The following is a 14,444-nucleotide window of genomic DNA, read 5'->3' as shown; positions in this document are numbered from 1 at the left end:
TCAAAGCAACGCCATCGGAGAAAATAGCAGGCCGAATCTGCAGCGACATTACACAAAAAACATACAATGTACATGGGGAATCAGGGTTCGATTCTGCAGAGGGAGTCTGAGAAACGGCCCCCTCTCATTTGTAAATTTCTTATGTTCTTATGACATTTGTGAACAAACATACATTGGAGACTGATGTGTAAGCATGTTTTCACTCTATTCATTTAATTCTATTTTTTATAAATAAATCAGTCTTTTGTTTCAATATATTTTGTGAATATGTGTCTTTCATATTTGCAGGTCAGTCAGTGTGTGAGATATTTTGTATAGATATGGCAGGCTTTTGTGAAGGTTTCCATGTCACACACAAAGGCTTATTTGAGCTACCAGTCTGAGTAAATGCAAATGTGCCAGGCTTCACAGGTAATTGGTGTGTTTGCACAACAAAAGCAGGAGGGCAATGGAGCTAATGGCTCAGCGAGAATCTGCGGCAGGCCTAGTAGTGCTAGAAAATTTAGGCAAATTTGTGCAGGTTTAGTAGTTCTAGCATTAATGACTTTATTTTGGAAGTTTTTTTTTTTTTAACCAGTAATGCCGATAGCCCCATTGGATGAAGAGCAATACACCAAAATTTTAGGAACATTTTAGACTGAGCCTATCCTCCTGCTAATACTAGTAGTCACTGTATGTCAATTTGTCTGTGTCAGAACAGTACGGATTAGAACAATCTGTGGTGCCATCTGTAATGCGATCTGGGCCCTTTAAGGCTGGCTCGCTGCAAATAGTGAGCGAGTGCGAGTGTGCGTTAGAGCAAGACGGGGGCGGGGTGGCAATTTCAGGCAGAAATTTCAGGGTAAAAAGGGGGAAATCGAAATTGGATCATACTGGCAATGTTGCTCAGAATCGCTGTAGCTTTCCGATGGTATGTGGGGCGACACATAAGAAAACAAACATTCATTATTACATTCTATTTACGTTAAATTGCGATCTTCCACATTAATCAAAAGGTAAAACTGACATAATTACAGCTCCGATATCTTATATTAACAACTCCGAGCTATTAGCTAAGTTCTCCCCAAACGAGCTTGATGGGCTGAATGGCCTCCTCTCGTTTGTAAATTTCTTATGTTCTTATTAAAGTCACCCGAGAGTCACAAAATTTTGCCAGTTTTGAAATGGCAAAGACAGACACAAATCAAATTTATATGAGCAGCAACATAAGAGATCTGTTGTTTGGGTTAATTATATTAGAGTATACTATATTCATATGTGGTGTGGTGGCGAATTCGTGCAGAAGTTTTAGAACTGCACTATTCATTTATCACTCTATTTAGAAATATAAATTATAAAAGTTCTTAAAAGATTCATCCTTCTTAAAAGTTACTTTGTTTCACATTTGAAATCGTCTTTCAAAGTGTCCCTCACAATGCCACTGGGGGTGGCGTGGGCGGGGCTACGTGGGGGGGGGGGGCGGGGGACGCGGTCAGAATGGTATATTAAGAGGAGACCTCCACATGTACAGTTACTCTACCTCTGCTTCCAGCGAGACAAGAGCTCCAGACTCTGTAGAAGATTTCATCTATTGTTGAAGAATTTATCAAGAATGGCTTCCAAATTGTAAGTTATGATCAATTTATTATAGCATTTGAATCTGTAAGAACTGTGGATAAATTTGTTCTTCCTTGTATGTACTTTACTTATGTATTTTTGTATGTATTTTTTTAACTTAAAATGCATCCATTACATAACTAAAACAATTTTTTGAAGCAATTTAAGGGTAGAATACTATTTTTTCATTTGCAGTGTTCACAAAAGGCTTATATTGCTTAATATCAATGTAACTAAATAGTCAACATGATTATGATTAAGAAATTTATTGTCATATGCATGGTAAAAACAGTCAGTTACACCATACAATCAGTGCTTGAAGTGGGAAAAAATAAGTGCATGAACTCTAATTTTCCGACATTTGACATTTGTGCGGTGAAAAAAAAATCAAGTCTTTAGGATGTGTTGGTTCAAAAACTATTTTAATTTAATCATTCTTCCAAGCAATAACCTATAGGCATAGGCTACTTTTTTCTAATTCACAAATGGAATACTGAAAAACCATTAAAACAACATGAACCAGACCAGTGTGATACTTGTAGGCCTAACAATAGACTAGGGCTAAAGCTGATGCGATTGGTTGGGACTCAGTGGATGCATATGATAGGGCACTGTCGTGGCTCATGGGTAATGTAGTCTTTTATCGGTCTTGTGATATTGTCTATTCTTGGGCCACTGTCGCTGAGTCGGATCAGATTCAGTAAGTACCGGAACGCAGAAAAAAGTGGCGGAACCCAAAAGACGAAAATACAGAAGTTCCGGAACTGCGTTCCGCTGCGTTCCGGCCCACTTCAAGCACTGCATACAATGAAAATCTTACTCCACGTGTTCCGTCGCATTGCCCTAAAGATAGAACAGTAAACACAGAGTGACAATACAATGTGCATTACAAAAATAAATAATATTTAGACAAAGGCTATTGTGTAAACACATAAACCTTCAGAAATAATTTACAGTATTGTGCAAAAGAGCAATTAAATGAGACCTGAAGTGAATATAAAGTTCACCGACTGGCCCATGTGGTGTACAGAGTCTGCAGAAATTGTTCTGTGTGTGTGCATGTGTGTGCATGGGTGGAGAGTGGTTATGGTTCTCCTTGTTCACAGGGTAATTGTCCTGACAATTACGTCAGTGTTATGGGGGGAAGGGATAGTGGGTGTGAATCATTCACCGGCCTGATGGCCTGTGAATAAAAACTGTTCTTTAATCTGGTGGTTCTTGATTTCACACTTCTGTAGCATCTGCCTGAAGGCAGAAGTGTGAACAGTCTTTGCTGAGGGTGGCTATTGTCTCTAATGATGCTACGGGCTTTCCTGATGACTCTAGGGTGATAGTTGTCCTCCAGTGATGGTAGAGCGGCTCCAATAATGGTTTGGGCAATTCTCACCACCCGTTCCAAGGCTTTCCGGTCCTTTGCAGTTGAGTTCCAAAACCAAACTGTGATGTTGCTGGTGAGAATACTCTCAATAGTACTTCTGTAGAAGTTTTAAAAAATTCTGGTTGCCATTCCAAATTTCCTCAGCCTTCTTAGGAAATACAAACGCTGTTGAGACCAGCTTATTGATGTTGTGAGACCAAGTGAGGTCATCCCTCAAGTGAACACCAAGATATTTAAATGTCTTCACTCTCTCCACCTCCTTCTCTCCAATATGCAGTGGTGTGTGTTGTTTTTGTTTCTTCCATGGGTCTACAATCATCTCCTTGGTTTTGTCAGCATTTAGGGGGAGATTATTGTCCTGACACTAAACTCACCACCTCTCTCCTATATGCTGTCTCATCACTACCAGTAATCACTCCAGTGACCATTGTATCATCAGCAAATTTGATGATACTGGTGTTGTTCTGTGATGCAGTACAGTCAGAAGTAAAGAGGGTATAAAGCAGGGGACTAAACACGCAACCTTGAGGAGTCCCTGTGTTGAGAATTTGTACAGCAGAGGAGCGGCCCCCAATCCGAACTGACTGTAGTCTACCTGTACTTGTTTCTGTAGTTGTGATAGATGTAGTTAACTAATTACTTTTCTCAGTCTGGGACCCATCAGGATGAGAATAAATATGCAAATGTTATTTATCCAAACCAGAGAGGAATGAACAATGGAGAGGATGACTGGAATGTTTCCTTATTCAACTAAAAATCATGAATCACATCTAATCTTGAGTAACACTTCCATGACTTAACTGTCAATAAATGTTTTTTTTTTTTTTTTATCCCCAGTGCTTCCAACAGGCATTTCCTGCTCTGCCCCGTGTGCAAGAAGACACAGGCAAGCCTCTCGGTGCATCTGACTAGGGTGTGCATGAAGAGATCTTCGAAAGAAGCCATCCAAGAAGTAGTGGAGAAGGCAAAGCAGGATGCGCTTGAAGTTCTGCAGTGGGGCAGGGTGTTCAGCTACAGGCACCTGCGAGACATTATGGATGATGCTAATCCTATGAGCAGGTTGGTGGGAAAACTCTTCAGTCTTTTTTACACATCTCGCTTCGTTTCTTCAGTATGACATTTACTAACAGTTTTTTTTATTTACTTATTTATCTGAAAGGATGATCCAGGAGCTGGAGCGTCGCCACATGGTGGTGCCTGACACCCCCTCCCCAGCAGTAGCGGCGCAGACCAGCAGTGTTCCTGTGATGGCTGGTACAACCGTGCAGCGACCGGAGAGCTCGGCGACTGAGCAGTCGGAGGACGCAGTCAGTGTCAGCAACGGCGAGATCTTTCAAGTGTGAGTATGAGTGTCTCGGATTTGCAGCTTCATTGATACCTTTTGCTTTTGCTTGTGAGCCAATTGAAGGTGCAATTTTAAGACGAAATATGTTTTCCACATGGCAGTACCCGGGAGGTGCAGTGGCCACAGACCTCCAGGCACATGATGCAGGAGAAGGGACTGCACCGGAAACATTCTCTGGACCATCCCCTCCTGAAGGGCTTCGCCGCATACTTGGAGAAGGATCTCCTGATTGAGAATTTCAAGCAGACGGTGAGGTCTCCCATAAAAGTTCACTCTATTATTTTTTGGAGCTTTATATCTACGCAATATATTCATTAAGTAATGCCGATTTTATTTTCCAGGTGGAAAACGTCAGCAGGTTCATGTTTTTTGTGAACCCTGAAGAGCCATCCCTTGAATTTCTGAGGGAGAGGGAGAGGACGAAGCTCTTCTTTCGGGAGCTGACTGAGGCTGGTCTCTCCAGGCAGACTCAGGTCAACTACATGAAGAGCCTGAAGAGGTTGGTAGCATGTAGATTTTTAACAGTATATTGTAGGTTTGTGTTGTATTGTCGTATCTGTTTTCTTCAAGGAAGTTCAGTCCTCCCACTATTGTCATGGTGGCATGTACAAGTTTATGTACATATGGATACTTACATACATGTCCTTCCTCTGACAGATTCCTCAAGTACCACACCGTGGCCACCGACCTCCGGCGTGACAACATTGCCTTGTGGAATGAGGCAATGTTCTTCGTGGAGTACCTGGGCTCACTCCAGCAGAGCTCTGCAAAGTTGGTGAGTAAGGAGATGACGCAAAGGAGGTAAGTTCAACTGTCAACACCCGTTAAATTCCATATTATGATTTGATTATACATCTCCTCTACTGTGTTTAACACACTCATAATGTTTTTATTTTTATCTCCCTCACTGCTCCTGGAGTGCACTGCATGGAGAAGCAGAGCCATTTTACATTGTGAGCACATTTTATTAAAATGTGTACTGTATTGATTAGGATTGACAGTAATTGAATTTTCTTCTCCCACCCACATAGTCATGTCATTCTCACGGGGATGAGCCCAGAGAAGAGTCCAGAGGACTGCTGGGCCGTGCTGAGGGCTGCCAAGAACGACTTCTTGGCAGTCCTTGGCAAGGTGTATCCGGAGGAGATGCCCCTGGAGTGTGCAGAGTGCTGCCTTGTCCTCTACTACCTGGAGGCCACGGTGATTCTGAAGCATCTCCAGCCACCAGGCGTGGTGGAGCACATGACCGTAAGTGTTGTATTCTTTTTGTCTTCACTTTTCCTTTTTGCCGATACTCTTATTTATCAGTGGGACATCATTGTATTGTGTAGGTCCAGGAGTGGATGACCAGGAGCACGTCCGAGGCCGACCATACGGTGATTGTGGTGAAGGAACACAAGACGTCGGCGCAGCAAGCGGCCACGTTTGCATTGTCCTCTGAGGAGGAGACGGTAAGTATATCAAGTTTGATAAGATTTATTTCATAGTTTATTTCAAGAGCAGCGATTTAATCTGTTTTCCTCTGCCAACAGTGGTTCGACATCTACTTCACCCAGGTACGGCCACAGCTCCTGAGCTCCAAGAGGAGCCGGACGACACTGGATGACCTGGGAGGAGACAAACGGTTCTTCGTCTCCACCGCAGGCAGGCCGGCGTTCAACGCTTCGAATGACCTCAACCGGCTGCACCAAAAGTGAGCTGATCGTCATGATTAATTCCCCCTATAATATGTTCTACATACGTGTTGTGTGAGACGTATTAATAAATGTATTTTTGTATTTTAGATACAAGCTGGATCCAGTCACCTACCAGACGGCCCGGCGCATCTTTGAGACGGCCACCAAGGACTTGACGGACCAAGAGAAGTCCTTGGTGGCCGATTACCTCACTCATTCCACTGCGACGGCTGACGAGCACTACCGGATGAAGCAGTCGCGGAATGTGGTGCTGGCCAGTAAGCTGCTGAAGAAGCTGGCAGGTGACTCAAGGTAGGCATGTTTTCTGTTTGTCAACACACTTACCAACATCAAGACACACAACCAAAGCCCTCACCACTGAACACTAACCTTAAACGTTTGTGGGTTTTTTTTAATTTTTTTTATTTTTATATTTATCTCAGCGCTGACTCCGCAGAGGAAGGACCCAGCTGTTCTGCCCGTGGTGCCGCACGGGATGCTGCCCTGGCATCCAACCAACAGATGGATGTCCAGGCAGCGTTCGATCAGCTCCTTCGGACCCACCCCGTGACCCTGGATGGCGACATCCCAGACAAGACAGCACGCTCGCAGACGTCGGGCCGGTTTCAGCGGCAGCTCTATGATCGCTGGCTGAAGGCCCAGATGAGGATGCGCGTACGGCATGTCTTGTGTGAGTATTGTTTGTAGCACTAATGACATTTTTTACTGTGAAACGGTCCTATCTACATAGGCTTCTTAACTAACAACAATTTACTTTGTTCTTGACAGCACACTTTGGCAGATGGCAGCCCACCGAGTCCCGGGTCGACGCTTGGATCAGGAACCAAGGCTGGAAAAGTAACGTTCCCAGCGCGGCCAGCGTTCTGAAGGACTGGAGACCAGTGGGTTCGGTGGACACTGCCGTGGACTCTAGCCACATCCAGGAGCTCATCCACAACCAGAAGTGGAAGGGACTTGTGGTGATGGACATTGCGGGGAAGGGGAAGGGAGTCTGCGCCACCCGGCAGTTCCAGGCTGGTGTGGTGGTGTGTGACTACCACGGGCCGGTAGTCACAGCCACTGAGGGCCAGCGGATTCACTCATCGACGAAGGAAGAAGAATCTGGCTACATGTTCTTCTTCCGGAACAGCCATAAGTCTGAGTGTGCCTGTCACCCGGGCATACAGCCTTTTGGCCGGCTGATTAATCATTCCCATAAGAAGGCCAACCTCCGGCCAAGACTGTACAGCCCAGCCGTCGGGGGACAGGATGTTATTTTGCTTTTGGCCCTGAACAGGATTAATGTTGGGGAGGAACTGTTGTTCGATTATGGGGTGCAGAGGAAATCGTTCAGGGGAGAGGGACTGAGAACCATTGAGAACATGTAGTTAATTTTTGGCAAGATCATCATTTTGATTGTTTGCTACTCTTCCCAAAAGTGATGTGGGTAGATTATTCCACCATGCAAGGTCGGGCAGATTATTCATTCATCAAATTTAAAGCTCTTAATTTCTAATCAATTGGCCCAAGTACATCCTGATTGCACTGTACTATTTTCTTGTATGCAGTTTTTATGTGAAATAACTCTTTAAATGTGAAACAAAGTGACACTTTTCTAGTATAACTATTTTGTTTTTTTTTTTGACAATGTATAAAGTTTAAGACCTTGTCGTTGCCCCAAGTATTACAGTAGTTTAAGTGCGACCCACAGGTCACTTACTCAAGCGATTAACATCAACATCTGAGATGAGGGGTAACAGACTTCGGAAGGGCCTGACAATCTGTACGGATGCCTAGAATGAGGTCTGTTTGAGCTCCTACCTCAGGCTATAAAGCCAAATTAAGCATCAAATTAAAGCACAACATTTGTGGTCCACACAGAGACCAGACACATGTCTATAGCCCCAGCAGTTTTAGAGTAACCCTTCAAAATATTTGGAGCATTATAGACTGGGCCACTACCTATCTGATGCATGGCACACTGACCTGTAATACACCGCAAATACACCAAAGCACGTGACAAAGTGAAACACACAGCTCGTCTACTCAAATAATCACGCTTTTATTTTACAGTTTGCAAGGGAATTAGCAGGATAACCTTAGCAAAATCACAGAGGTCAAAGCAATGACAGACAATATAAAATGTACACAGGCAAATAAAGCTGACAACCTACAGTATTTGTGGAGCATAAAAACATGATGACCGTTTAAGGAAAAATAACCTCAACTATTTTACCAGTGCGACCCACAGGTTACTTACTGAAGCGGTTAACATCAACATCTGAGATGACGGGTAACAGACATCAGAAGGGCTAATTATGATATATATAGTTGATATACAATTAGTATTAAGCTTGTCCTAACTTAAATTAAATTATAAAGTTATTAAACTTATATTAGACATATTATATATATGATGTTATTTATCAAAGACATTGAGCACTAAACAATGGAGATGACAATTGGAAATTCAACTAAAAGTAAGTGATAAGCAGAAGAAAACAGGGAACAGGCCACACAGGCAAGTTAGCTGTAGTTGTGAGCAAATTACAATGATGCAAATATTTTTAATCCAACTATTTAGTTACAAATTCCTCAGCCTGGGAGTCATCAGCATTTGAATCAAGCAGGTCAGTTACTCAATCCGTTAACATCAGCTTCTGACATGAGGGGACAAATACCTGGATTGGGCTTGCCAGCCTAGGGCTATTGTTTCCTTGATTGCTGTTTTGCACTTCTCTGCGATGCACATGCAGGGCTACCCATCCCCCAACAATCTGCCAACGTAACAATTAGGCTGAGATCACGTAAACATCAGGTCACGTAAACAGAGTGACTCAAATAAATGTATTAAAGAACCAGTAATGCCGAGCAATATACCAAAATATTCGGAACATTATACATTGAGCCTATCCTGCTAATATTAGTAGTCACTGTATGTCATGTCTGTGTCACAACAGTACGGATTAGAACAATATGTGGTACCATCAGTAATGCGATCTGGGCCCTTTAAGGCTGGCTCGCTCCAATTAGTGAGCGAGTGCTTTCAGGCAGAAATTTCAGGGTCAAAACGGCGAAATCGAAATTGGATCATACTGGCAATATTGCTCAGAATCGCTGTAGCTGTCCGATGGGTATGCGGGGCGTTGCAGTTGCTTACCGCGACCGACAAATAAGAAAGCAAACATTCTTTATTATCATCCTATGTATTTTAAATTACGATCTTCCACATTAATCAAGAGAGTGTAAAACGTAAATTATTACAGCTCCAATAGCTTATATTAAAGTCACCCAAGAGTCACAACATGGTTTTGAAATGGCAAAGACAGACAGAAATTAAATGTATATGAGCAAGCAACATAAGGGATCTGTTGTTTGGGTAAATTATATTGTAGTATACTATATATATGTGGTGTGGTGGCGAATTCGTGCAGAAATTTCAGGGTAAATACGGCGAAATCGAAATTGGATCATACTGCCAATATTGTGTAGCGGATATAAAGATCCGTAGTTTTTATTTTAAAGTTTCCCTGCTAGTCTCTGGGCTCGCTGGATCATGCGGTTATGCCTTAGCCTATCTAATGAGTAGCGTTGCTGGGCGGGTCTCTGGTGGTGAGGGGAGCGGTAAAATAAGGTCGGTTGGGCGAAGTGGAAGCACAGTCGCGTGAAGTTTTTTTTTTTTTTTTTTTACTTTTTACAAGGAATCGCGGCTAGTATAGTTGGAGCCCGGCTTCGTTTTGGCAGGACGAAAGTCTGTTGTTTTTTTTTGTTTGTGTTGGAGTTAGGGATTATTGGGGCTGCGCCATCCCAAGCGGAGAGCGTGGCGGGCAGCCTGGTGTGCATACGCCGGACGCCATCTCGGTCTGCAGCGGAAGACAGAGACGCGGAGGGGCTGTTTGAGTGGTGTCGACGACAGCGGGTATGACGAGTGGCATCTTCGGGAGTCTAAGTCGTGTCCTGGCATCCGGTGGAACTGAAGGAGCTGGGGAATATCGTGGAGGAGGGCACCCGGATTAGCGGTGCTGAAGTGGAGGCAGCGCGCGCCGGTTTTGAGATCCAGGGCCCCGGAGCTGTGTTACACGGGCGTATACTCGGGCGATTTCGACCTCGGATGCAGCGCGAGTGAGTGACCCTGCCATACAGAGGCCTCCCCCTACAACTCATCTCGACCCATTCCGTCGTTGACTGGTAAACCTGCTCCTTTTCTTCACTCTCCTCAATCGGGTGAAGGTCTCGGCAAAGTTGCAGATCTGGACAATTGTATGCATAAGTGTGTGTTGGATGTAATTAAACGCAGTCGAAGTGTTTGTTTAATGTCATTCACGCGCTGTATTTTGAATAGGTGAATGACGATTGGTATTGTGCTATGCTTTGCTGTGTAACCCTGAGATGTTTTCTTTCTTTTTTTTCCGTTTTGAGTTAAATCTGTCTTTTTCTGTTATTGATGACAACGGGACAAATTGGTGAATTGCTAAAAAAGGGGGAGGTTTGAATTATTCAATTTCCTCTGCGTCATCGGGGCCTAATTCAGCTCTGTGGCCTGAAGTATTTTCTTTCATGCCGTCCGTTTTATAGCTTGCTGTTTAAGGTTGGAGGACAGCGGAAAGAGAAGCGACCTTTCCGTTTGCAATAAATCACTCGTTTGTGTTTAGGGTGGTTTATGCGTTCAAACATTGTGTAACTACCCGGGGGTAGGGGCGTCGCACCCGACGTGCTAGGTTTTGGGAGTGCAGGGTTGTCGGCAGATTATATCGGTACCCGGCCGAAAACGTATATACTTCAGGGTGCCACCGTGTCCATTTTTGTCCCCTGAACCTGCCTTCCAACACCCTCCCGCAGCAGGACGGGTAAAACATATTTGCACACGCAAATACTGGGACTAAAAGAACTCGGGGTGAGGGACTCAGATCCTCTCATTACTTAGTCTCCCTGGGTAGAATAACCGCCAGTTTTCCCCTACCAAGGCGGGGCGAAATTTCTCCGCTACAATTGCTCAGAATCGCTGTAGCTTTCCGATGGTATGCGGGGCGTTGCGGTTGCTTAGCGTGACCGACGCATAAGAAAGCAAACATTCTTTATTATCATCCTATGTATGTTAAATTACGATCTTCCACATTAATCAAGGTATTGTAAATGTTGGAGTACGCCGCTCCACCGGGTCCGGATGAGAAGGGAACACGCAAAGGAGACTCTCAGTTTGATTATAAATGATGCTTTTATTTAGTAATGCATTCTATTGTTAATGCCTCTTATTGCTTTAATGCGAGCCGGCTCGGGAACAGACTGCCTACACACCCCCAGTGTGTCAGCTCAGCGTGTTCTGGGTGGTAAAGCTTTACGCAGTCTTATATACTTGCATTATTCTGGGTTACTTCCTTGTTACATTGTAGCACACAAGCAAAAGAATAAAAGTCAAGCTGGTATATTTCCATTACGCAGTCTCTCATATCTACTGGGTTCTCAGAATCTTTGTTGTTCACAGGTGCAGACATACTTCTCGGAACAAGATTCCATATAAGGGGCAAGCAGAACATTCGTGGTTATAGGTGTGAGACTGTTCTATGCTTTTTGCAGCAGCTCAATGTTTTGCAGACATATTTCCTGTTGCGCACTCTGTCAGCTCTCCTGCCTGCCACCCCCACAATTCCCCCTTTTGATCTCTGACCAGAGATCACCCTAGGACTACAGGATTTTTGGGTATCCCCCTTTTGATCTCCGCTAGGAGATCACTTTTGGAACACCGTCTCGTCCTGGTCCTCGTCGGGCCCGAAGCCGAGGAGGGGCATCATGTGAAATCCTGGGGGTTCACGCTTCTCTATGGCGGAGGAGATCAGGCGGACTGACAGAGCACGTAGGCAGGGGATGCAGCAGCACCCGCAAGTGACTAATATTGCAGCAAATGTAGCCATAGATATGAGAAGCGAAGCCACCACATCTTTCCACTGTCCAAACATGGAGGTCAGCCAATCATCCCAGACATTGTGAATCCCAGACTGCTCGTGCATGGTTTTTGAGAGTGTTCGCAGCCCCTCTAAAGCTTTGGTGACGGACCCGTCAGGGGCAGTATTGTTGGGAATGTAGGTACAACAAACATCTCCAAACATAGCGCAAACACCTCCTTTCTCGGCCAGTAACATATCTAGTGCCAATCGGTTTTGAACGGCCATCAAGGAGGTAGGCCCCAGCTGTTCTGCAAGGCCCTCTATCGCGTCTCTGGTAAGGTTAGATAAACGTAACACGTTATAGTGGACGTAATTGATTCGGTCCACGTTTTTATTGGGGGTGATCGGAAAAAGTGCTGACAGTATGGGAATATTCTCAAACCCCCCTGCTACCTGGTTTGCCAATTTGAATTCATCGGGAACACCCCTGGGCACTCCTATGGCGTCTATGTAGGTGGGGGAATTCACTGTGGGATCAAAAGACGGAAGGTCTCGCTTCCGCAGGACGTGTCTCCTACGCCGCCTGGTCAGAGCGCTTGGTGAGGTGGTACTGGCCCTGGGTCGGACCACCCGTTCTCCTATTAACATCAGCGGCGCCCCCAGGCGCACCAGGGCACAGAGACCCCTTGCCTCCCGTGGGAGCCTTGTTCGAAGGCTTTGCTGGCCGCAGTAATAATAGAGCCCTGCTCTGGCCCAGTGGCCGATTACGTGACCAGCCGTCCCATTACTGAAGATGGAACCACACCAGTCCACCGGTATGTCCCCCACCTCAATACCGCCAGTGAAGTTGTAACAGGTGTAGTTGCCTTCCCCTTTGTGAGGGGTGAATGGTCCTGGTTTTGTCCTATTTTCTATGGGAGGGTAAATAGACGCCAGAGTGGTACAGTTAGGAGGGCTGACCTCCCGGGTGAGACCGAGCATGCAGCCGTACCCCCACTTGTCTAAAGGGAATATTGGGGCTGGCTCTGTGAGAAGTTGGGGACGAGCTGAAGCGCAGGCTACACACCCTTCCATATTCTGTTCGCGGGCTGTCTCGGCCATCCAATTCAACCAGAGATTACTGTCCTTATATCCTGTGGCTAGTTCTAAAATGTCTAGGGGATTTAACGTGGTGTAGTCTACCTGCACTACTCGGGTGTCGTTTGTGGTTTGACCTGGGCCCTTTACGGGATACCCAGAAGGTCTGTCGGCCGTTCTGGGAGGATCCACAAAATCAATCCTGATCACTCCCCATGGATCTTTCCCGGAAACCTCCGCTCCCAGTCTTAAGTAGAGGGAAGGCATCCTATCAGGGCCTGAGAGGTACCGCCCCAAAGACAGGGCCAGTGGATTCCAACCTAATGCCCCTGTGTGGCCTTCTCGGGAGAAGGTGACGTTGCGCCACCACTCCTTCCAGGGCCTCCCCCACTCATTATCCCCCCAGACTGGGCCGTGCGGCTGCCACGCCCCGGTATACTTAGCCACCATGTGCCAACCACACGTCGGTGTTCCGGGGTATTGGCGCCCGTTACAGGCTTTGTTGAATTCAGCCTCAACGCAGAGCCAGACGTTGTACCCTTGATACGAGGCGTTGTGGCCTCCGCAATCGATCACGTCACAGAGATCGAACAGAAATGTGGCACTGGTGCCTTTGATATACCGCAACGTCAGAATCCCCCACCTTTCCTCACATGATTTACGGGGGCCCCATGTTTGGACCATGGAAAGCCATACACATATAACTACAAGCGTTCTAAATATGCTATATAACATTCCCCCCAGAGTCCCCCTTTTCATCTGCCGTCCTCCCATCGTGATCTGCGCTGCTGGGGACTGCTGATTCTTCAACCGGCCAGGGGTAGACTACCCTGCCGGTTTTTCAGGTCGGGGAGTATTCTGCCCCTTGTGTGACCTGAGTTGAGCCTGGTTCCTCTGAATCAGGCGGTTCTTCTCCGTTCGTGAGGTTCTCCTGGATCTCCCCCACGGTTCGTCCTGGCTCCTGAGCCGCGGCGCACTGGCTCCAATGGAACCACGTGTCTCCTTTTCCTTTCAGCCGCACGGCGTGGGACGTCCTCTCGATGACCTGGAAGGGGCCGGTCCACCTGGGCTCGGACCACTTCCGTTTGATGACTTTCAGTAGAACCCACTCGCCAGTGTGTGGTTTGGCCGCGGCTGTCTCTGGTGCAGCTGCCTGGACTTGTCGGGAGAAATCTGAAACGATAACTTGCAACCCATCATAGTATGCTCTGTATCCCGGCCCCCTTTTCTCATCAGGGTTCCAGGCCAGCTCTCTCGGCGGGCCCGGAAACTGTCTGCCTGTCTGCAGCTCATATGGTGTGAAACCAGTCCCCCGATTCACAGAACACCTTGCAGACATCAATGCCAGTGGCAAAGCGTCGACCCAATTCATTTTGGTCTGTGCACAGATTTTAGCCAATTTCTGTTTGATAGTTTGGTTCATTCGCTCCACCTTCCCCTGGGACTGTGGGTGATATACCGTTCCGAACGCGTGTTTTAACCCCAGTGCC

General features: G+C 46.0%; 1 protein-coding gene across 1 annotated transcript; it reads left to right on the top strand.

Annotated features, from left to right (window-relative positions):
* The first annotated feature begins 4,711 nt into the window (after positions 1–4,711).
* LOC140582763 (uncharacterized) lies at positions 4,712–10,121 on the top strand. Its single transcript, XM_072707075.1, has 9 exons — positions 4,712–4,818; positions 4,977–5,094; positions 5,239–5,272; positions 5,351–5,567; positions 5,651–5,770; positions 5,852–6,012; positions 6,104–6,307; positions 6,439–6,652; positions 9,975–10,121. Exons 3-9 carry the CDS (start codon positions 5,247–5,249, stop codon positions 10,119–10,121), a joined length of 1,089 nt encoding a protein of 362 aa, XP_072563176.1. The 5' UTR covers positions 4,712–4,818; positions 4,977–5,094; positions 5,239–5,246.
* The last annotated feature ends 4,323 nt before the right edge of the window (positions 10,122–14,444 follow it).

This window comes from Paramormyrops kingsleyae, chromosome 25 (genome assembly GCF_048594095.1).
Source record: "Paramormyrops kingsleyae isolate MSU_618 chromosome 25, PKINGS_0.4, whole genome shotgun sequence".
Lineage (NCBI taxonomy): Eukaryota > Metazoa > Chordata > Actinopteri > Osteoglossiformes > Mormyridae > Paramormyrops > Paramormyrops kingsleyae.
This window is presented reverse-complemented; position numbering and strand designations above follow the sequence as displayed.

Bases quoted from the DNA above. Each gene is read 5' to 3' on its own strand.
- LOC140582763 (XM_072707075.1), top strand. From the start codon at position 5,247: ATGGAGAAGCAGAGCCATTTTACATT. The intron at 5,568-5,650 runs GTAAGTGTTGTA...TGTATTGTGTAG, and splicing joins GCGTGGTGGAGCACATGACC to GTCCAGGAGTGGATGACCAG. The intron at 6,653-9,974 runs GCCCAGATGAGG...GTGGAACTGAAG, and splicing joins TCTATGATCGCTGGCTGAAG to GAGCTGGGGAATATCGTGGA.